The sequence below is a fragment of the Apteryx mantelli genome, chromosome 1 (assembly GCF_036417845.1).
Source record: "Apteryx mantelli isolate bAptMan1 chromosome 1, bAptMan1.hap1, whole genome shotgun sequence".
In the NCBI taxonomy this organism is placed as follows: domain Eukaryota; kingdom Metazoa; phylum Chordata; class Aves; order Apterygiformes; family Apterygidae; genus Apteryx; species Apteryx mantelli.
This window is the reverse complement of record NC_089978.1, coordinates 45,699,682-45,723,583: the sequence shown is the minus strand read 5'-3', so window position 1 is coordinate 45,723,583 and position 23,902 is coordinate 45,699,682. Positions and strand designations below refer to the sequence as shown.

The following is a 23,902-nucleotide window of genomic DNA, read 5'->3' as shown; positions in this document are numbered from 1 at the left end:
GTTTTCCAATTCCTGTCTTTATTTTGAATTGATTTACATAAATAGGCTATGCAAAATCAAAGATGTGGGGAATACTGTAAAACTTTATTTAAGGTATTAAGCAGGGGCAGCAGAGGTGATAAAGAACAAATACATATGCAATAAAATTGATACTTAAAATAGCTGTTAACCTGTGCATTGGTGGTGTAATAATCCATTGCTAAGGCACCTTACAGCATGCATTAAAAAAGATAATAAATAGCAATTTCTTAGCAATGATACATTACAACATTACACAGATATGAACAAACCAAGAGGCCTAACAGTCTCTCCTTGTGGGTAAAAACCTTCTATGGATACTAGCCATTTCCACATGCATATCCCAGAAGTGAGCTGATACCTAGCTGCTTTATCCTGAAATGTGAACCGTCTTGTTGTCCATCACTTGAATATTGTTCATCAGGGGGGAAAAAAAAAGACTATACCTTAAAAAGATGCATAAACCTATTTTCTGTATTTTTTTCTTTTTTTTTCACCACCAGGACTGGAACTTCCTTTTATGATGATGCCCCACCCGCTAATTCCTGTGAGCCTACCTCCAGCATCTGTCACGATGGCAATGAGCCAGATGAATCACCTGAGTACCATTGCCAACATGGCGGCAGCAGCACAAGTGCAGAGTCCTCCATCCCGAGTGGAGACATCTGTTATTAAGGTAAATATATACATATATAGATATAAAAAAAATTCTAATGCACTCGCAACTGTCATAAGTATCATAAAGATGGTGAGTGGCTATCAGACGTTATAAGGTGAGTCATAAAGTCAATATGGATGAGGAACCCAACTGTTGTAGTGCTGGGAGCACCGTAGGTTACTGATGGGCAGTTTCACCTTCTCCCTTCTCCTGCCCGTCTTAATCAGTATTAAATCAGTGCTCAAGATGAAGCATTTTCCATGCAGAATATAAAGCTTTGATGCTAAATTCTCATAATTCATAGTTTGTCATCTAATGGCATGTTCCTCAAGAAACCAAGGAAGAAATTATTCCCTTGTTAAACTAAGAGGGACCAATCTAGAGTCTGTCCTTCCAGTGTGTAAACCTAAGTATTTGAGCTGAAATGGTGCAAAGTATCTGAAAAGGGCTGAAGAGCTTGGCACTTTGCCTTGGTGGAACCTGAGTTTCTGGGCCCTGGAACAGATGCAGTAAAGCTGCACAGAACAGACCCTATAGTCTTCAGGCCAGAATTGTAACACTGTAAAGAAATCTCAATCTAAAAATATCTACCTATCTAGGTTTTGTGTGCTGCCTATAAGAATAGCATCCTAGCCCTTTCTCCAGACTCAATTAGATCCAGTTATAGAGGTATTTAGCAGAGGCATGGAGTCTTTTCTGAAGACTGAAGATGATCTTTTTCATTATAAATGCATTTCTCCCTTACCACAATTAATAGTATTATTAATATTTATATTTATATTTATGATTTGACACTCATTTGTATATTTACATTTGCCTGTTAGCTTTTTTTAGTTCTAATAAATGAGATGCAGAAAGTACACAAACTTATGGGTTATCTGCTCTTAAACTTGCCATTAGCAGCTTTGCTTTTACATAACTCACAAGAGGCAATGGGCACAAATTAAAACACAGGAAACTGTCTGAGCATAAGAAAACACTTTTTCACTGTGAGGGTGGTTGAACACTGGAATAGGTTTCCCAGAGAGGCTGTGGAGTCTCCATCCGTAGAGATATTAAAAACCCAGTTGGACACAGTCATGAGCAAGCTGCCAAAGCTGACCCTGCTTGAGCAGGGGGTTAGATCAAATGATCTCCAGAGGTCCCTGCTGGCCTTGACAATTCTGTGATTCTGTGATAGGCAAGGGCAAGGTTATTTTATATTTTAGGGCTACATTGGAATCCCGCCCCTTAAGGCAATACCTTTAACAAAAAGTGGGTAAACATAAAATCTGTTGGACCTTCAAAACAAGAGCTACAAAAGTATTGCAGTTCTGGGTGATTTAGGCGGAGTGAAGAAATCTGAGTTTACTGAGATGTTCAATATGCTTGTGATCCTATCCTCTTTCCCAGTAACTGGACAAGGCCAAAATCTTAAAGAACCATTCAATTAAAAGTAAACAAGTCTGTGTCTTTATGGATATAGAAAAATGAGGTCCAATGACCTAATTTAGTCACTTCCTTTTTTACATTTAAGATCTCCTTTGGAGTACCCCTCTCTTACCTTTGACTAAATAGGGGGTTAAGGCATTGGGTTTAGAAGAATTGTTCTTTGGGTGCTATGTCAGCTAAACTAGATTCCACCCCTAATGTCCATCCTCATATCTTGCTCATATCTTGTCTATATATACACTCTGTTGTTAACTAATTGTTTGATTACATGGTGGTTTCTATACTTCTTTTTTCTATTTTCACTTGAGCAATATTTAGTAAGAGTTATATGATACTAAAATTGTTCTCTGGAACATAAGTGGTGCTGTATTTCATTCTATATTTATTTTCTTAATTGGAACAGTGACCACTGGTATTACATAGGTATCTAAAAAGCAAAGATTGGGACTGAGCACACGCTCAATGACACTTGAGAAGCATGAATTATTGTGACAATAAAACTTTGTTTTCACTATTTTTCCTACTGTCTTCCCTGTCTTTTATCATCTACAAGTTATTTTATTTTGTATGTAAGAGTACAAAATTTGATCTTCACTGGCATTTGGAACCTTCTGTTTCTAAATTTCTACATGTTGAAACTATAGCTATTAAAGTGGCCTAAGTTACTGTGGCCTACATTTAGGTATGTCCATGGGAGCCTACCGCACTGTGACCCCGATCTTTGTCTCCAGTTATCAAAATCAGGCACATTTGGACTACAAGATAGCTCCTAGGCTATGAAAAAAAGGCTTTCTTTTGTGAAAAGTGGGCCATGGAAAGTGAGCTTGGCATGTTCTTAAATCTCAACCTATTATGGAATCCTTGCTGGACCCTAGAAGCACTTAAATGAGAAGTACTCCTGGCTCATCTAATCTACACCTATCTAATGGATTTAAACGTATGGGACTCTGAAAGGGAGACTCTGTCATCACGTAACTATGTAGATTATTTATTATCATCAGGGGTATCCAAATATATGAGGTGAGGCTACCTTGTCTTTAAAACCAGCAGTCCCTTTAATCAGCTCAAACGTCTGCTGTAATGATGTCTGTCTCCTATATTTTAATGATAGGCAGCACTATAACAGAATATTTTCCTTAGAATTTTTCATATCCCAGAGTTCCTTAACTTCACAGTCTTATAGCTTATCTAGTTGGAAAAGCACTTTCATTCTAACCTAAGTGAAGATTTTTGAAAGTATCTAGTAATTTTGGTTCTCCATTTGAAACATTTGTGCAATATTTTGTAACTGGAAAATCATAATTTTTTTTTAATCTTGACATATTTAGACTTATGTTTGTGTTAATAATCTGCACTATTTATCTGTGACTCTGTCACTTCCAAAAATTCAACCATCCTGTATTCATGCTAATAAAATCTTCATCAAAGCAGGAAAACTTTGCGCAGCTCCTAGCATGACATCTTATGCAGGTTATTTAACAAAACTGGTTTCATATTCGCCCCTAGTTTACACATAGCTATAAATGTAAAAGGTGTAGTTTACCCTTAAATGTTTTTAAATGGCCAAATGAACCTACGTTCTATTTTGAAAATTGTGCACACTCAAAAGTGGAACATATATTTTTTACAAATCTGTACAGTTAAGTTCAGAGTTTTAAGGTATTTATATAGAACCTGATAAAGACATGAAGTGTCTGCTGTGTCTTCTTCGGCTGAGCCCTGTAACATATTGCCAACAATAGAACTATGCTAAAGGTAAATACATAAGAAAAGCATTAATTTGTTATCCAAAACTCACTTCTAAGGTAAGATCTTGCTGTATATAATTACTTCAGTAATAATGTAAAGGCTCAGGAATTGCACATATTTTCCTACTCTTTCCTTCAGCCCCTTTGTGGTATGACATATGTCTAGATTTATGTTTGCTGTTTTTGCTACGGCAGATGAGTATGGTCATGTGGATAGAGATAGCACAGCCAAGTGATTATACTCCTATTTTTTAATATTGAACAGGATTGAAACAGAAACCCCTGCAACGTAAAAGCATGAGGTCATTGTTTTGGAGATTTTCTTCCCATGAGCATGGACATAATGTCACTGGCATTTTACCTGTCCCTCAGTAGGAACAGTCAGAGGCTGTGAGTTTAGTGTCTATTGAAATAAATGTACTGAGTGGTAGAGAAATGAACTCTCTAATGAGCATATTACTTGAACCTTGTACTGGCGATGTAAAGATTATGGATAATAACTTATGCTACAAGCAAAACAAATATTTTAGTGAATAGATGTAAGGGAGAATGTCAAACCTCCTTTTTGTCTATTTTTATAGGAATGGATAAATAGTATGGTTACTTTCACAAAAGTATTTGTTATTATAATTGTATCTTCCTTTCTTTTGCAGCTACATTTTTAGGCTTTTGGTTTTGTTTTCATTATCTTCTGGCTCATTCTTTTAACCCTAATTTTCATTAAATATTTTTCCTCAGTGCCAATTTTTCCACAAGAAAAATTTCTGATTTAAAAGGACTATGAATCTGTCATCTTTGAATTCATAGTTATAACCTAAAATGACAGTGCACATTTGAAATTAGAGTGCAAGATGTTCTGTTATAAATTTAAACACTGCTTGAAAGTTGGAAGACCTATGAGAAATTTCTATTCTAAAAAGTAAATCCGTAGTAACACTATATAAATTAAGTAACTGAGAACAAAATTAAGTCTTGTAAAATCTGAGTCTTCAGATTATAAACATCCTGGTTTGCTGGACAGAAGAACTGACTTTGTGAACAGTGCCACCCTAGATGACTTGCTGACCTTTCTTTCCAATTCACCGAGTTCACAATTAGTGTTGATATCTTTAAAATCACAAAGCTTCAAATGCCTTTCTATTACTGGGCGATATTTCATTTCTTCATGATAAGAAGTTGGAATAAAGCTGAGATCATGTACTAAGCAAACATCTGATCCTGCTATGCTCAGGAGATGAGACAAAGACAAAATTATAAGGGAAGCCTTAAAAAGCAACACGTTAGATTTGGCAATGAACTCTGAGCTCTAAAATCCTCAGAATTGTATTTCAGAAGAGCATTGTGCCCTCTTGAACATGAGGCGAACATTAGATGTCTTTCTGTAATGGAATGTTTAGATATATGAGTTGGATGAATAAGAAGAGCGCAGCAACAAGCAGGGGCAGCAGATTGTGACAGCAATGAATTGCAGTGAGTGTGACAGCTGTGACCTGGGGATGCTTTAGACATGAGGTGGCTTTCATCACCTGCCCATGGTTTCAAAGGCTCAGCTTGTTAGCAGTTTTACTACATCAATTTTTTCACTCAGCAGAAAGATATATGAAAATATAAAGGACATACCTCATATTAATAGTGACTTGAAATAATTCTGCATTGTAAGAGTTAGAACAGAGCAGCACACCAGTATCAAGAGTTGCACCGTATGCATATAATGTTACTAATACATATGGAAAGAATTAAGAATGAGGTGGAAAAAGATAGTACTTCCAGCTGAAAAAGTGACCAGCGCAGTAGTTTTCCACTGCATACTAAAAACATGGGGCTAAATTTTGCTAATTCTCAAAATATATCACAGCATTCTTTGCCTTGTACTTGTTTAAAGGGTTATATCTCTTCCTGTTATCCAGTAGCAGGAATCTACTATTAATTTATTTAACCAAGGTAACTACTGACAGATTTTTTTTAAAGAACTCAGTTTGTAGGCCCATTCTGATTTGCAATTTTATTTTAATGTAGAGTCTCTGTTCATCCACTTTTCCATTTTTCACTGTCAATGCATTTGTATTTCTAATAACATAACTTAATGTTCTTGTATTTTTTTCAGCTAAAATGGTTGCCAAAGATCTAAATAATAGCCAAAGAGGAGAAATATGACACTGCCATACATAGATGTAGGAAAAGAGTATATTTAAATATCTCATGTGACTGGTAGTGAGCCTGTTCAGAGAGTGGACCTGATCGGAAACCAGCTGTCAGAGAAAAGTGAAGAAGCTCACTTCATGGAGGGGGGGCAGAGAGGAGAAAAAGGGACTGCAGAAACTTCAGCTTGAGTCTTCTGTAACTTCTGCGTGAGCAGCCTTGAGTGTGGTGCGGAGTTTTAATGTTAGAGAAGGTATTGGCCATCATGAGATGTTTCAGTGTAGAAGAGTTGTTTACTGGTAACTTACCTTCCAGTCACACAAATGATAACTTTTTAAAAAGGACTAGATAAATTATTTCTCAGAGTTGGTTGGCACACCATTGTGAGGAGCAGGAGCCTTGAAAGGCTTCCTGGAAGTACAGTTAGACATCGTGGATGGAAGCCCCTTCCACCTCATTGCTATTACCAACTAAGTAGAATTTTCTTGCCCTATAAACTTGAGAAAACTGCCAGGATTGGTAATATATCAAATGTTGCTGTAAAATCTTTAGATGTGCCTCTCTGCATGCATTGAATAAAATTACATCCAAAGCCTATGTTAAAGGACCGTTGCTAAATTTGAAAAGAAAGAAACTCAAGTGAGGAAATATTACAATGCCTCTGCAGCCTTAATGTGACTCCATTCTGTCTATGCAGTATGATGTGACTTTATTTACACAGTCACATACTGTATTTTTCACAGAACCCCTACCTCTTTCAGTGAATGGTTACTTATTCAGTATTTGTTTGAATTTTTTAAATCATTGTCTGGCCAAGTCTTATTTAACATTATCTGAGTCCTGTATTGAATGCAGGTTTTCTATGGACATTTCTATGGACATGTTTTCTATGAACATTTCTATGCCTTACAAAATAAGTGTTACGCAAACAATGGTAGATATAGATTTGAAACATTCATATGAAGCTGGGGATACTATGCCCATTTTACAGAAAAGGAATGAGAACATAGAGAATTATATCCCAAACTGTCAGAAATACCCATTTTGTATGCCTAATCTAAAAAGCCTGATTTTTCAGATAACCTATTATTTATAGAGACAATTGTGCGTTCAAAACAGAAATGTTGATGTTACTTTAAAACGATTTTCCTGCATGTATAGAACAATATACTTACACAAGTACAAACAAAAGAGTGAAGCCTCTTTTATTTCCTTGTTATCTGATACATGGAAAAAAATGAAGTTTCTTTCTTAATAAAAGGAAAAATTTGATTTAATGAAAAAATTAAATAGTAGTAAAGTAATTACTCTGCAGTAAGTGTTCTACAATAAAGCTAAAAAATGTGCATCTGCTCCCAAAGCATGTACTTTACATATTGGGAAAACAAACATGAAAACTGTGATATAACTGTGAAGTTCCAATTATATTATAAACCAAATTAATATTTCCTTTTTATTTTTATTGTGACCTGAGAAAATATCTTAAAATTATTTGTGTGAATTTATGCATAAGATAAAGTCTCTCGGTTAGTCAGAGTCACCTTTTTCTGTACTTATACTAATATAAATATGTATATGCGCACTTCTATTCCCTGTTTCTTCACTTAGCATGAGAAAATCTTAGGTCAAAGTGCAGCTGAACTACTTTTTAATGCCTTAATCATCTTTATATTAGAGTGCAGAGTGTCTCACCTCATTAATTAGTTCTATCTATGTAATTAAAATTATTTATTTTAATTTCTAATACAGATTATTTTATTATGAGCTAGAGGTTGGCTGTTGTATATCTGTCAAGTTGCAGCTGGAAGAGATGTCTTTTTGGACTATTACGGGATCTTTTATTTGTTTTAACAGGCATGTTTTTGAGGTGCAGTTTGAAGTTGATAAGATGCTCATATGCATTAATTTGTGTCATGTAAAATTGATATCTATAGATAACATATGACTTAGAGAAGGTATTACAAAATTTTCTGTTTAGCAATTTGCATATTCACATATGTAACAGGGAACTATATATATAGTGTAAGATTAATTTGATGCAAAATGGCCATGAGGCCAGGTACAATGGATGGGATTCATCTTGCTATCTTCTAGGCCATAATTCATTGGACCTGTTTTAGATATCTACTTTAGAATGAGGTGAATCACACCCTGGAAGCATAAATGTATGGGTAAAAAATGAGCCTAGGGTTACTAGCTTAGATATAGACATTTGTACTGTAGACAACTACATTTAGTCAGATGAGTCCCTTGCTTGGTGTTTGGCTAGATGTACAGTTTGGATTGACTTTGAGGAATGAATCCCCACTGTTGCTTCTTAAGATTGAATGGTTTCTTTGCAAGTAAGACTAGATTCCCAAAAGAGGAGAAAAAAAGAAAGAAAGAAAAAAAGTGCTAAAAGTTTATCCAACTTACCAATAAGAAAGGGATAATTAAATTTGAGGGATTTTTATTTGTCTTTTTTTATGCCTTGGAAAAATATATTGTTTCTTAGTCAAAATGTGCATTTCCAAGGCAAAATATAATTTATAAAGACAGCTGAAAGGATACGTACACAGAAGAAGCAGGTCCAAAATAACTGCCAGGATTTTTTATAAGAAGCCACAACAGCCAGAATTCTGTTACACAAAGTTCTGTGACACTTCCAGGAATGATCCTATTTCGTCATGATTCAAAGCTGTCAACACTTTGGACGCTGCTCTGGTTTCCCTAGAACAGCCATACTCTCTCTTGCTATTGATCAGCATCTGCTTTTTTGACCTCTGTAATGGCCCAGACCTGTGAAAGTCACTTCCTGCATAGGTCTCTGTATTTTATGGACTGACCATGATTTCCAAGAATTTGGTTCTCTCTGTTGTTTAAGTACTGTTAAAGGATTACTTGGGAGTCTGCTGTTTTGACTTCCTGTTAATTAACTGTTGCTGATATTCCCAATAATCATGTAGCAAACAGTGCAATAGCAATCAATAAAATACACAGTCGCGCTCTCTCTCTCTCTCTTTTTTTTTTCTATAGATCTCTTTCTACATTTGTGTTATCAGTTATCAGTTTTCTTGTGATGGAAACAGTAAGGTAGAATGAGGGAAAAATTGCAGAGGTAAAAAAAGAAAGAAATCAAATTAACTTAAATTGGTCCAATAGATGAAAAAGTTAAAGATATTCACAAATGTATTAGAGAAAAATATATTGTACAAATATTGTGGATTACTTAGTTGATCTATTTTCTATGAAGAACAATTTAAAACAATAGTGCAATTAATGACAACAAAACAGAACTCCTGAATTTTCATTGGGATTAGAAAAGTGCTTATTAGAACTAAATAGAAAAGGCAACATTTCCATCAGTGGGAAGTTAGGAAGATCTTTAGCAAGCTAATGATAATAAACAGGACTAAACATTAATTTGGAGCCTTATAGCATTTTATGCTAAAGATCAAGGACAGATGAAACTATAAAAGCAAAATATCATGTTTTCAGAGAATGAAAAAGATAGGCAGGGAACTCATTTCTCTCACTCTTGTAAACTAAAATATGTATGCTGTTTTACAAGAAAGCCATTCCTGGAATACTTCTCACTCAAGTTCAAAATATGTCAGTATGTAACTGAAGAGTAGTAAGTCTGTGCTTTGGTCATTGTACAGGAGATTATTATAATCTCTGCACAAAAGGGATTGGAAGCCAAGTGCCTTCTTAGAAAGATATAAATATGCTGAACTATTCTTTATTAAAAGTTTCTTTTGAAAGTTAAGAGTGTATGAAACAATGTGTTATGTATCCTTTCTCAATATGAAGTCACCCAAACTATTGAAAAGTTTGAAGTTGAAGATAAGTTGCATTTTAATGACTCAAAGCACTAATACCTTTAAGGAGTTTGCTCAACACTGAGGACCATCAAGACAGCTGAATAATTTTAGTAGTGATATACCTCCTGAAATATACTCAGTTGCATATCTAGAAGTCAGTCCATGCCTAAAATTAAAAGATGACTAAGTCCAAGAGAGGAGTCTTATGGAGAAACAAACTAGACTGGAGGAAAAAGCTAAGGCTGAAAATACCTGTAGAGGAGAAATATGCAGAAGGTGAAAGCTGTCCATGAAAATCTGGTTATTGTAGGTGGCATATTAAAATTTTGTCTAAATGATTCTTGAATTTTGTCACTAATGAACAGAGTGAGAAAGAAAAAAAAAATGTCTGTGAGAAGACTGTAGTGGTGAGAACCTAGAAGATGTCACTTCCCTGTTTAATCCTTCTGTTCCTAAGTAGACAATCCTATACATATTATCTGAAATGTCCTGTTATTGATAGTGATATAGGGACCAACAGCTGAACCCTGTCAAGGTTACCTTATGGTAGGTTTTTGAGGAAGATATTTGGATGTGAGGTAATTTTCAAACAATGAAAATGTACTTCTGGAGCAGCAAAAAGGAGGCAAAAAAGAATAATGCTGATAACTAGCTTTGTGACCTGGTAAGAGGAGAAAGACATATATGATATAGGGAAGACAGTATTTATGGTCTTCTAGATACCGTTACTGATATATGTTCAGAGAATTCTTAATGGGAAGCTCCTTAAAAGAAACTTTTTGGAGAAGCTCTTAGAGGATGGTCTTTGCATCTATTTTTTTTTTTAATCAAATGATAAGGATAAGAACCGTTTAAAAAATGTTAAGTACATCAAGATTTTTCTGTTTTACTTGGAGACATTGAGACAGGATTATGTGGCAGAAGATATAGGGTACTCTGGAACAAAATCGGAGTGGTTTCTTTTTCTAGAAACCTCTAGACAACCTCAATCTCATAAAACCCAAAGAGAAGGATACCTCTCTTTCAGTCTTTTCTGGGAAGTGGACCATAACTGGAGACAAATGCAGAAGGATTTCAAGGATAAGGAGTGATACAGAGTGAAAGTGAAAATCTTTTACTCATTCCTTAAAGGACATAAAAATGCAGAGTGTCACAAGAAAATTCTGCTGTTTTTAAAATGGACTTGTTATTGAGGGTCTGAAGCTTCTAATGTTAATGAAATAAAAGTACAGGAAAGGGCATTGCAGATCTGTACAGTAAAACTTCCATACACGGGAGGAGTATTTTTGGAAGAGTTAAATGTCAGGTTCTTAAATGCTTAGAATTTGTGAATTGGATCCAATTTTAAAGAGCATCAAAATATGGAATGCTCCAAATTTGACACTTAGGAGTGTGTTGTCCTTTGGTTAGTATAGCCTCTTGTTTTGATGCCTAATTGAGAGTCTTCACTATTTTGAAAAGTTGGCCAACCATATTTTAATTGTTACATATGCTCAATTTGTTCATGCCATGTTTTTGCGGGTGAATCCCTGTAGAAACAAATACGGAAGCAAAAAGCTGATAAAAAAGATGGCTAGCAAGGGTTATATTTTACACATGACAAATAATTCTGTACTTCTTGTTTTCTAGTAAATATTGTCAATGGAGTTTAGGGAGCTATTCAGCTCATCAGCCAGTATGTTCTAGGATAATAAATTTAGCATCCTGCTGCCACTCCAGAAGGAAGCAGATCTTTTGTAGGTCTTGTCTATCAGTCTGGTATGGATGTCTCAAAACCCTTCAGTATCTCAAATGACACTGAATACTTGTATATGGAGAGCAAATTGAGCCTTAGCTATTTATTTAAGAGCGAGGCATCTCATTTTCTGTGCTCCATTCATTGACTTTATTGACTATATCTTAATTGACCAAAATGGGAGAGACCTACCTCCAAGGTGACCACGCCTTCAGTTAGCATCCTAAATTTAGGTGTCTTTGAAGTTCTCTCTCTAATTTACATGTCAAAACTACATTTAGATACCTGTGTTCAGGTGTGTCAATTTCAAATCAAACGCTACATAGTTTTCTCTTCATTTTTAGGTTTTGGCAAAGCATTTGAAATGTAGTACTTCTGTATTTGTTTGCCAGGAGACAACTAGCATATTTACCATACAAACTAACCTCTGGTTCTCCAGAGATATCTTTATTTAGGTGAAACTGAGTTTGTCCTAGGAGTGGACAAGTTTTAGGAAAAATTCTGAACAGTGGACAGTATCCGTGGTGATTTCTATTGCCAGGATTATAACTTGGTAAAATCTGTTTCTCTAATATCTCATGTAGACTTACTTGTACAAAAGTGAGATTTTAGAGGAGTCATAGAATAGCTCTGATCATCTGAGTTTTTCACTGAACACACTTTTGCACATTGCCTTTTTTGAAAATTTTTAAAAAGAAGCACTTCTGAATGCTAAAGTTAGTATTTTGCCACAGACAAAATCCATCCTTTCTCCACAAAATCTCTAGTAAGCAAGGCAGCTTATATTGATATTCCAGCACCATTAGTTTATCAGTATGACTTTTTAGAACTACAGAGTATTTCAATTTATTATTAGTAGAATTTCCATTTATTATTGCAGCTAGTTTTGATAAAGACAAAGAATTGCTATAGACTATATTACTGATTGGTAGAATTATGAAGCAAGAGCTATAAAAAATGAGCTAAGGTGTTAAATTAATTACTCTCCCATTTTTGCATAGTTCAGTTCCATGTTTTGTTGAGGTTAAAGGGTATTTTACAAATGAATTGATAAAGTCAGCGTATATAGTTTTCTGGTAGAGTTTGTCTGCTATGTCGTATTATATGTGAATAAAACTCATTATCTGTTTTGTTTGTGCAGTAATTACATTTTGTTGTCCTGTATGTTCCTTTTGCTCTATCCATCTCATAATACATGCTGTAAAAGCACACACAAATAAATAGGATAAACAAATTAAGCTGTTTAAATAAATTAATTTACTCTGTAGCTCTGTATTCAAATCTTATATGCTCACTGGATTTCATTTGAATGAAACCCTTCTAAGAACAATACATTGTATGCCAAACAGTGAAATTATATTAAATAAATGATTAAATATACCGTGTTCCAATTTATACCAAATCTTTATGCTGTGCATGCTTAAATCCTGCTAAATCTAAAGAAATAAATCTTCTGCATTCTGAAAACATCTGCATTCCAATCCTCCTCTTGAATACCCGGTTCATGGACATATAAACACAATCAAGCTCATAATAAGCCTAGAGCTATGTTGCAGTTAAACTATCCTCATCAATGTTTTTGACTTAAAAACCCGAGACTGTTAAAGTGGAATCCACTTAAATGTTTTGGTACATTGTTCTGAAAGGTCTTCACCCACTCCATTAATAGGACCATTGAATCCCTTTGCAATCACAATCTCAAGCCTAGCAAACATTTATTATAAAGTTTACCTGGAACAAATCTATTGATTACTATAGATAGTCATGTTACTAAGTTTCATAGGAATACATTCAGCAAAATAAATAATCATCTAGCTATTGTGCATGAAGAATAATGACCACTGCAAAAGCAATTTGCAGTGTAAGGAATGGGAATGTTCTTTTCAGAGAAACTTTTTAGTCATTATTTGCAGCAAGTTTTCATACGTGTTATTCAACACAGGCTAATTGAATTATTTCATTGTGTCAAGACAAAAGTATGTTGGACAGCTTTTAGTAAATTCAACTTTTTTTTTTTATTAGAAGTCAGGATTTCAGCCAGCCTTCAATCATTGTCAAAACAAAACAAAAACCACCTTGTTTAAAATTGTAAGTCCCTCCCAGCAGATTTTCTCTGTAGGAATTATTTACTTTTATCACTGTTCAACCACTCCAACCTACTCTTACCTATTTAACAGTGATGTAGACTCTTGGGAGCTATTAGCAATAAAGAGGAAACTGCAGGGAAGGACAAAGAATTTCTTAGAAAGGACTGTTCTGCAACAGTCAAGCTCATCTCCTTTTGTTTCTTGTTTCTATCAAAATTTCATGTAAATATCAGCTATTTCTGCTATATATCGGTGGTTTTCACATAGCAGGACAAAGGCAGTTCAAAGCACCATGGTTCTCATGCCCTTATTATCCAAATCAAGGGACATCTTGAAGTTCATCATAGCTCTTCCCAACTGGCATGCCGAGCTTTCCCCTGGATGGAAAAATATGGGTGGATGAAATACCTCCTACCCCATTGTGAAGTAGTGATGTGGCTGGTGATGACAAATACTCCTAGAATAAACATGGTTTATTCCAGGTTTGTGTTCTATAGTACAGACATAGACATTTGGACTTTCATCAGACACATTACTAGTGTTGGTCCAGTAAAGAAATAATAATTTCTTTATAGTCCTCACTTTTCAACAGGCCTCTTTGAAATGCAAATGCGGGGTAAACTTGCACCCAGCATGAGTTAAAGCAACACTGCCTCTTCCTTATTTATGTACAAAAGTGCATCATTCCTCAGCCCATGAGGCTAGTATCTCTAAGCTAGTAAACAAAATGTATGTTTCCAATTCAATAGCATGCTGATACAAGTGAGAAAAAAATGAAATAAACAAAATAAAAAACTTATTTTTATAGGTAGTTCAGAAGGCAGTTTAAAAGTCTGACAGGATGAGTAGCTCTCAAATTGCATAGTAAAATGTAAGGTCTGGAGTTCTAGACTTGTTAAGTTTCCTTTGAGATTAGTCTGCAAATCCTGGAGACCTCAACAGAGGAAAAAAATAGGTTGTGATTTAGGAGGGAAATACAGTTTAGGGAAATGATGTTTGGAAGCCACAAAGGTTGTTTTGTCTAACATGCCTTTTTTTGAAATTATTTTTTGTGGGTACAGGAACGTGTTCCAGACAGCCCTTCTCCTGCTCCTTCTCTTGAAGAGGGCCGAAGACCTGGCAGCCATCCATCGTCTCATCGAAGCAGCAGTGTGTCCAGCTCTCCTGCACGGACTGAGAGCTCTTCAGACAGAATCCGTAGGTCACATTCTTCTCCTTGTCACCACTTTAAATTTGATTAGGTGCAGCTGGTTTTTCTAATCAAAATGCCCTCATCTTAAACAGATCTCCTATATATCATGTTCTGAAGTTCAGCTGCAATAACTATCTCCAAACATTATGTTCCCCAGTTTACAGTATCATAATATTTGATGCTACATTAACAGGTACTGATATAAACTGCCATCATGTCATATTAAACATAAAGATATGAGCTATGAAATATAGAATTGCAGCCAGAAAGCAATTTGCTAGATTAGTTTTAGAAGTGAACATACACTGTAAACATTTTTTTTTAAAGAAATTGAGTTTTATTTAATCTGTTACTGTAGTTTGATTTCTAAATTGAATCTGACTTCATAGGCAACATTTTACATGGTAGAGTTACTTGGTAAAGAGAAAAATTAGGTTAAATCAATTAAAAAGTCTGCATATTTTATAAATACTTTAAATATTAAAACATCTAATGATGAGAAATATGATACAGAGAGTATTATCACCTTATAACTCACAAGAGGTGGAGTGAGATTAAACCATAGTACCTCAGAGTAATACCATTTTTATCAAGGTTGCTTGTACAGGTTGCAAATTACATGGCAAAGACCCTGGATTTGGTGATATTCCAGTGCAACAGACTGGAAATTGAGGTTTTTAACTCATATTATTTTATAGATATTAAATTAAATTCATATTACACTTTTCAATTCCTTTTGTAATTTCTATACTGCAGATTTCTATACTGATCAGTACTACATCACTGCACAGTGGAATTTGTCAGTAGGTGAAACTGGAGGTTTTGGCATACAGATAGAAGGCTGTGAAATAGCTATGAAATATGTAGTCATGTTAATTAGATGCAGCACATGCATCTTTTAGACTCGTTCCTTTTAGGCTCTTTGCAGACTCAGGAAGCTGACTCTTCATTGACTTTCAGATGAAAGATGTTTTATTATTATGTGATGAAAAATGTCTTACCAAAGAAAAAACAAAGTGATAAATTCTATGCCCATAAATGAGGCTTGACCGTGACAAGTTGGAAATTCTATTTTCTTATCACTTAGATGATTCAGAGTACAGATTAGACTCACTTCCCATATACTGTGACCTATATATTTCCCCAGGCTTTTATGAGTGCATGAGTAAAGTTCTGAAAAACAGCTGGATTTTTTTTTTTTTTGGTAACTGATTGATTTGTGTATTTTTTTACAACTATTAAAGAACTTTTTCGTTGCTCTTTAAATAAAAAAGTAAATTAAATGGAAAGATCCTTATTGTTTCTGCTAAGGCATAATGCTTTTTATACTACGTAGCTCAGTGCTTACTTACCAACAGTTAGGAGTGGGAGCTGTAGCCATAGTTTCTTGCAGTGATGAAGGTAATAGGGTTCCTTAAATACTGGACCATTTCAGTAACTTATTTATTTAAAAAATCAACCTTTCCCCTACTATTTGTTTTGTTAATGTCACATTTGATTCTTAACTGCATCTCCATTTGTGGTACCAGCAAGAGTAAGATGACTGCAGCAGAAATAAGGGTTACATATGGGAAAATGCTTTACTGAGAATGGCATAAGCCTCTTGCAAATACAATTTTTAGCAAAATAGGCATAGGAGTATAAACTACCGTATATGGATTTCTCGTGTGTGTGTGAGACTCATGAATCTCTGTTTCAGGTTTGTTTAAAAGAGCTTTTCAAGCTATCTGATCATCTAATCAGCAAAGCTGCTGACACAGTATATTTTTGAAAAGCTATGGTTTCTTACATGGAAGACCACAATGCTTAATTTGAGGAAGTGAGGGATTGCATATTAGGAATGATAATATGCAAGAGTTTTTGTACAACTAACTAAAAAACCCCCAATAAATATCTCATTTAGAGCCTTATAATCTCCAGATTGTTTCATTTTGATTTTCAGTTCTTGTTAAATGTTTGTAAATATCCTGCTGAGTTCAAAGATACTAAACTCTTCTTTTTAAAATGAACTCTTGAAATAAAAGAAATAACAGGAAGAAATTCTCCCACTGTGTGGCTGTTGATAAGTCTAATTAAAGTGACGTTGGGGTTATTAGAATTCTTGTATAATTCAGAGTAAGAGTATATAGAATAAGTACAAAAGTGTGTTTGTTAATATTATGGCTGATTTTGTTTCTGTCTCTGCTTGTGTCTAGCAGCTGTCCATCAGAATGGGCTATCTATGAACCAAATGCTGATGGGTTTGTCACCTAATGTCCTTCCTGGCCCTAAAGAGGGTGATCTGGCTGGTCATGATGTGGGACATGAGACAAAAAGAATACACATTGAGAAAGGTAATGTGAATATTATGATCTTAATATTTCTGTGTGAAACAAGCATTATCTCAATCACTATATATTACCATTATTGTGATATTTATTTATATTGTGATTTTTTAAATTTTTCTTGTTTTGAAAGTTCAACTCTAACAAGATGATGGCTTTCTTTATTCTTCTACTCTGTGGTCTGAGACATTAATGAATTTATATGAGGGAGGAATTTGATAAATATTACAAAAAAGGATAGCTACCTACAATTTAAGATATTTCTTCATTATCCAAGTGTGATGATTTTAATCATTAATACTATTATAATGAGTGAAAAACAGGTTTATGTTACTGTTGTGCTTCTGGCTCTTCTACAACACTGTTCAGGTATTAAGTTTCTGTCTCACTTCAGTTGACTTTATTGACCTACTTCCCAATGGGGCTGAGTACCATGAAAATTAGTCCATGTGTGTGAAAAGGAAAAAGGCTAATACTAAGCCATTAAATTAGAAAATTGCATAAAATGAGACTAGTACACATTATATAATGGGATTTAAATTTAATTGAGTATATGACCAAAGTGTTTGATCTAGGTTAAAAGTCTATATGCACTCATACTGATTATGGCACCATTTCATCACTATTGGTATTCAGAATTAAGTTGTTGTATGGGGTTGTATTTTGGGTTTTTTGAGGGGGGGCTTGTATTTTTAAAAGGTGTTTACTTAACATATATGAATTTGAAGTACTATTTATAGATTATGAACATTTTGGTAGAAGAGGGGTAAGAAATATAAGACATATTCTTTGGACTCATCAGGAAATCAGTTCTGTGAGAACAGTGAGAGGAAAAGTAAAAGATATAATAGCCAGCCTTTGAAATACAGTTGGAGAAACTGGCTGCAATAATGATTTCAGAATCAGACATTTTGTGCCATATTTTAATACATATAAGATGCTACCTTCTCTGTCTTGTGTTTGAACACTGATATATGAAAAAGAATTAAAACCTGGGCACTTTCATTCTGGACAGGTGGCATTTTTAATAAGATTACCCCCAAAATTAATGGAAATGACATTTCTTTTATATAAACCATTTAGTTTGGTTCATTGCACACACAACCTGTTTCAGCTTATACTGTGCCCTCCCTAAGCCCCTGCAAACTGTATCCCTGCTGAGAAGTGTGATGTGATCAAATAGGTTTGTTTTGAATTTCTGTAAATGATTTTATTTCAGCCTTTGAAGTTACTCGTTTAAGTGTAATCAAACTGGTAAATTCAGCAAAGAGAAGTACATATTAAGAATTCTTACTATTTTTATATGTCATTCAGGTTTTTTAAAGGTTTGTTTATAATGGTACCCCCCAATGTATTTTCCAGTGCTGGTGCTAGTTCAGACTTTTTTTAAGATCTGTTCTCAGTAAAACTGCTGAGAATTCTCTTTTTTCCATAGTCCTTGTTTAGGTCAAACCTTCTATTTTTCCTTCTTTTTTTATTCTGTTCCAGCCTACTGAATTAGTGGTAAATATTCATGGGCTATCTAGATTGATAGGTTATACTAAATTAAAAATTGTTTTCTGTCATGACTACATTTATCATGTCTCTCATACCAACCCTGTAACTTTAATACTAAACTAATCTGTATTAAAACAAGTAGTTTAACTCACAGATATTTGTGGAGATAGCAATTGTCTACTTCTGTCATTGTGAGCTTGCAATTGGATCCCCAAACTGTTGCTTACCACTGCAATTTAGTCAGAATGCAATCATATTTAAAAAGGCAAACAAAGATGTATAGGTACTCTTAAGTTGAAATCACATTGCCCTCATCATCTGATTCAAAAGAAAAAGAAATGAAAGAGAAGAAACAGAAGTTCCAAATAAGTTTCATTAAATATTTAAACATTGCTCTGTTTTCTTCCGAGCCACATTTGTGCCAACCTATCAGCTGAAACTAAAATGGCTTTCAATTACACCTGTGAGAACTTGGGAAATCCTGCCTTGTGGAGAAGGCCCTGTCTTGTTTCTTCCTGGCCCTTCTTCCGTTAAAAGAAGAGAAAAGATAGATAGATCGATAGATCAATTGATAGATCCATCGATCCATTGATCCATCCATCTCCAGTGGTCTGAGCTTGGGAAAAATTTAATTACAGTCAATATAGAATTTAAAGGGGAAAAAGGTTGTAACAGAGATATGGGATCAACATATGATATTTTAACAAGACTTAGCATAAGTCAGAGGGGCTAATTGTCTCTCTGACCTGATCCATGACTTGGATAAAAAAGAGGAAATACCTCTTATTCTGTATAAAAATAAAACAAAGGAGATAATTTACCCAGTCCATGGAACACAGTGTAATAGTTTTAGAAACAGCACATTGGCACTGGCAAACTGAATACCAGCTTGATGGTATTCAGTCTTTTAAAACTCATATGCATTTATATTTAAAATTCATCCAGAATTATTATCAATGGCAAAAATGATTTTATTTTATTAGGGTGGAGTTAACTAGTAAATCTTTGGTGCAGTTATTTCTATTTGCTTTTAGTCTGTCTTGAAAATCTATTCTCAGATTCTGGTATGCAAAGTGTTGAGGGACCTCAACTTTCATTGAAGTTAGTTTATCATTATCCCAGCAAGAATGGAATTAGATTCTATAAACCTGATTCATAACCTATTAAAATAGGAAAGCTTGCATCAGCCTTTAGGTCTGTTGCAGGAGGAAGAGCTTCTTTTCTCAAAGATCACATGTGAACAGTGGGTGTTGGAAACATTTTCTAGCTGCTAATTCTAGATGTGCAATTTGGCCACATCCTAGCTTTATGTTGGGGCAAGACCCAATGTACGTATCTCACATTCCACCCACTCTCTGGGATCCATGAGAAGAAAACTTAGAATTGTTGTCTAGAAGATCTACGTCATGTTCCAGCCAGGTTCCCAGTTTGGACTATGGGAGACTGCAGGGCACACTGCAGAGCACTTCTGCCTCACAGTTCATACATAATACAAGATGCTGTTGTCTGTGTATGCAGAAAAGTCAGGTACATTAAATTTCCAGCACTCTTTCTTTCCTTGTTAGAGGATAGCAGATTTTCCAAAATTACTGAAAGGAGGCTGCAGAACTGCAAATGATCCTGGGAAGAAGGAGGTAAGTTCAAGTGCTTGACGTTGTTGCAGTACTTGACAGCAGTCATCAAGACCAAGTATCTAATTTTGTAACCTGTAATTATGGAGTATTTGATGATGCGTATTTGTTTTGTATAAAAACAACTATGTGTCACAGAAAGGACTTATGTGCAGCGTAGGGGTTGTATTAGCTGGTGCAGAAAAGATCCATTCAGTTTGTTACCTAAAAATTAAGATTCTGAGTCACTTCAGGTACTTAAGATACTAAAGTTTCTATGACCCTAAGAGTTTTCTCTAGATAATCCCTCACATTCTTCTGATATATATTTTATTATTCAGTACCTACGCAGAATTCAGGTATTAGGACTAAGACTGCAAGTTTGAAACTCCTACTTTGCTGTTTTCTGTGCTCCTGGAAGTCTCTCAGTCTGAAGTTGGCAGAAATGTATTTTTGAAGTTTCCTAGGGGACTGCATAATCCTTCAGCTATTCATTGGTGCTGAGTGTTAAACCTAGAAATAGCCTAGAAAAGGAGGCACTAAAATCTAGTGGAGTACCTAAGCAGTAGATTACTGAAACCTGATCCTTTTCTTGCTCCTTGGCTCTAAAGTGTTTCAGCAAAAGTCAAAACACTCAATGGCTTGAAAATTGTGACCACCTGCTCTGAATCCTGTAAAGTTGGAGGTGTGAATTCTCACTCCTTGCAGGCAGAAGAGAGCATTGATCCTGTGACACATTTCCTGGGCAACATCTCTAATCACTGTGCTTTTTGTAAAAAAGGGAAATATATTTTACCACCTTGCCTTTGCCTTAACAACCCAGACTATGGTCATGAGGGAGGAATCTCTAGGATGGAATTTACAGCTTAAACCTGTTCCCAGAGTTTCTCCACTGACTAGATCCAGACAGCTGTGCACTATTTCATGTTGACTTTAGGCAGACCATAGTTCTACCTGTTCATTAGACCCTAATTTGAAGCACCTACCTAGGTACCTACCCTATGCAATATATAGGAATCTAAGGCCCACCTTGCTTCAGTCCAAGATTCCATTTTAGGGAACAAACACATAAAAGTTAATTTCTTTAACACCTAACTTAGATGCCTAAGTCTTTTATTGGATCTGGCCCTAGGGCATCAGATTAGAATTTTCTGTCTGCATCAATTTATACTTTTTTAGATTGACACCTACAGCAAATGAAGCCTGAATGTCAGGCTTACATTTTAAATTGAATATGTTATTTGAGGTGTTATGGGAAGGACACTCTCTAGTTGAAAATGTGCATGCTGCTTTCTGTAACAAAATATAAAATATTCACCATGTTCACAAAAGAAGCTAAACAATTTCTTTCAGAAATGCATTTTGATTCTGATATTAATAGAAATTTCTTAAGTATTTTTCAGATAATCAACAATAACTGCTTCCTGACTAGTATGATAGCAACAATTAGAATATAACTTTATCAAATCCACACATTAAAAATGCTCAGTATTTTCTCTTTCATTGTATTTGATGCCCTTCTGTAGAGATGTGAGCAATCCTAGACATCTGGCTACTATCTTATAAAACAGAATATTCAAATTCCAAAATATACTCAATGCAAACTGGAAAATAAATATTCCATAGTTATAATTAGAATTGTATTTTCTTGTTGGCAGTCATCCCTCAAAGTAGGTACTAATGATAAATATGTCATAATATATAGTTAGATATGCATTCTATATTATCATCAGTAAATTCTTACATATTTTAAATATATATCACATATGGATACACATTAATAAATATGTAAACATACAAGAGTATATTTTACAAATATTAAGGACTCAGAGGAACTTGTGGCATTACCAAAGGTTCTCTTCTGGCTGAGCTGTTTCCGAGCAAAGTCAGCAAACAAATGCTCCAGAGCTTTACTTAAATTATGTTTCTGGTCTAAGTTATGATTTAGGTTATTTCTCTGAGAAAATCCTTTTCTAAGGAGAGCTGTTACCAGTTGACCTGAAGAGGAATTTTCATTCACCGTTCATTTCATTTCATTTCATTTCTTTGGGCAGATCTGCTGCCCAATTACTGCTTGTGTAAACATATATTATCTGTCCATTTTCGTTTTTGTATGCAAGCACACACATACAGATACTTATACAGTGTGTTTATCTTATTGAATATTGCATGCTAATTGAACCAGAAGGATATAAACAGACCTTGATGAGTATCCCTTTGCAAATTCATGTGTTTTAGTTCTGTGTTCTCACTCCATTTCTTGAATGTTACCATATCTTTATGTATTACTTTGTAATTTCTTGAGATACTGAGTTCAGGCTATGTATTTATACATCACCTAGCATGCTGTGAAACCAATCTTGATTTGAGCTTTAAGTACTTCTAAAACCTTAGAGAGATATTAGTCAGATTTGTAACAATATTAGTCAGATTTGTAACCTAAGACAGATAATATAAAGATCCACTAAATGAAAGGCTAAAGAAAGCCAGTATCACCTAAATAACCTTTACACACTCTGATTGTTGGTGTGTCTTTTCACTCAACCTGAGAGGCTCAAGAATGCCTATAATACATGGAAATCTATTACAGTTAATGGACTACAAAGGTGAAAAATGAAATTACAGTTTTTTTCTTAATGGGTTGTTATTTACTAGAGAAGCCAGAAAACATCCGTTTTTATTCTATAGCAATACAGCAGCTGGTATAGCATTATTGAATAGGATATGAACATTACGTATCTGCAGAAAGGGATGCAAGGGTAGTACAAACGTCTGAAAGTTATCCTTTTAGCAAAATATTGGATAAGAGTATTTCTACGACTTCCACCAAGCTACCCTCCGACCAAGTAGTTCTTTTGTGGACTTGTTTGCTAGGAAGGATCTTTATTCTAGTTAGGTAGTCGTTATGACACACTTTATATTAGATGTGTTCTACAGTGTTCACGTGACTGATATACTCACATCAGGTCCAAAACATCCCAGACAGACTGGGCTCCTTGCAGTTGTGCAGCCCAACTGCACATGTGTATACCTGTTAATCTGCATTTAGAGAGACTCCAACACATCCTGGACATATCTGACCTTCTGAATATGCTAAAAACAATTATATGTGCACAAGAGGTTCACTGTATTCCAGATCTATTAAAGCTACTATGCATATGCAATTCCTTTGTGTCATGTGCCACAAAGTTCCCAAAAGAGACTTCTTTCTTTTGTTTTAATTTTGCTGATCATGATATATTCTTCATATAATAGACCTTAGCATAGTCTTTATAGTCTTTAATAGTCTTTATTACATAGAGAGGGGAGGGGAGCTAAAAAAACCCTTTGAAATAGTTTGTGTGCTCATTTTCATTTCACTTAATGAATTGTCAAAGAGAAGATGTAATGGTAATTGAAAATATGTTAAAAAGTGTTTTTTTTTTAAATCATTAAATCCTTTTGTGTTTGCTGTTAGGAAAGAAATGTAATAGGGGAATGAAGTCAGTGAAGTTATGGCTGCTCACACCAAGAGAAGATATGTCCTGCAGCATTGAGGATGACCAGACAAGTATGGTCCTATATCTCTGAAGTAGTTATTCTTAATTTTACTTTATTTAAAAAATGCATTTGCAAAAGAAGAAAAAGTGTGATGTGTGTAGCTGCTCTAAAAGTGAATTC

The 23,902-nt window shown here is 34.8% G+C and overlaps 1 protein-coding gene across 3 annotated transcripts in view; it reads left to right on the top strand.

The window, feature by feature from the left end:
- The window catches only part of DACH1 (dachshund family transcription factor 1), a 363,667-nt gene that overhangs the window by 244,695 nt on the left and 95,070 nt on the right, over positions 1-23,902 (top strand). For 2 of the 3 annotated variants that reach the window (XM_067292618.1, XM_067292628.1), the window contains exons 5-7: positions 522-694; positions 14,681-14,816; positions 17,007-17,144. In XM_067292618.1, the coding sequence (XP_067148719.1) occupies positions 522-694; positions 14,681-14,816; positions 17,007-17,144 (447 nt within the window). The remainder of the gene's footprint in view (positions 1-521; positions 695-14,680; positions 14,817-17,006; positions 17,145-23,902) is intronic. The other variant, XM_067292635.1, reaches the window with a different exon arrangement.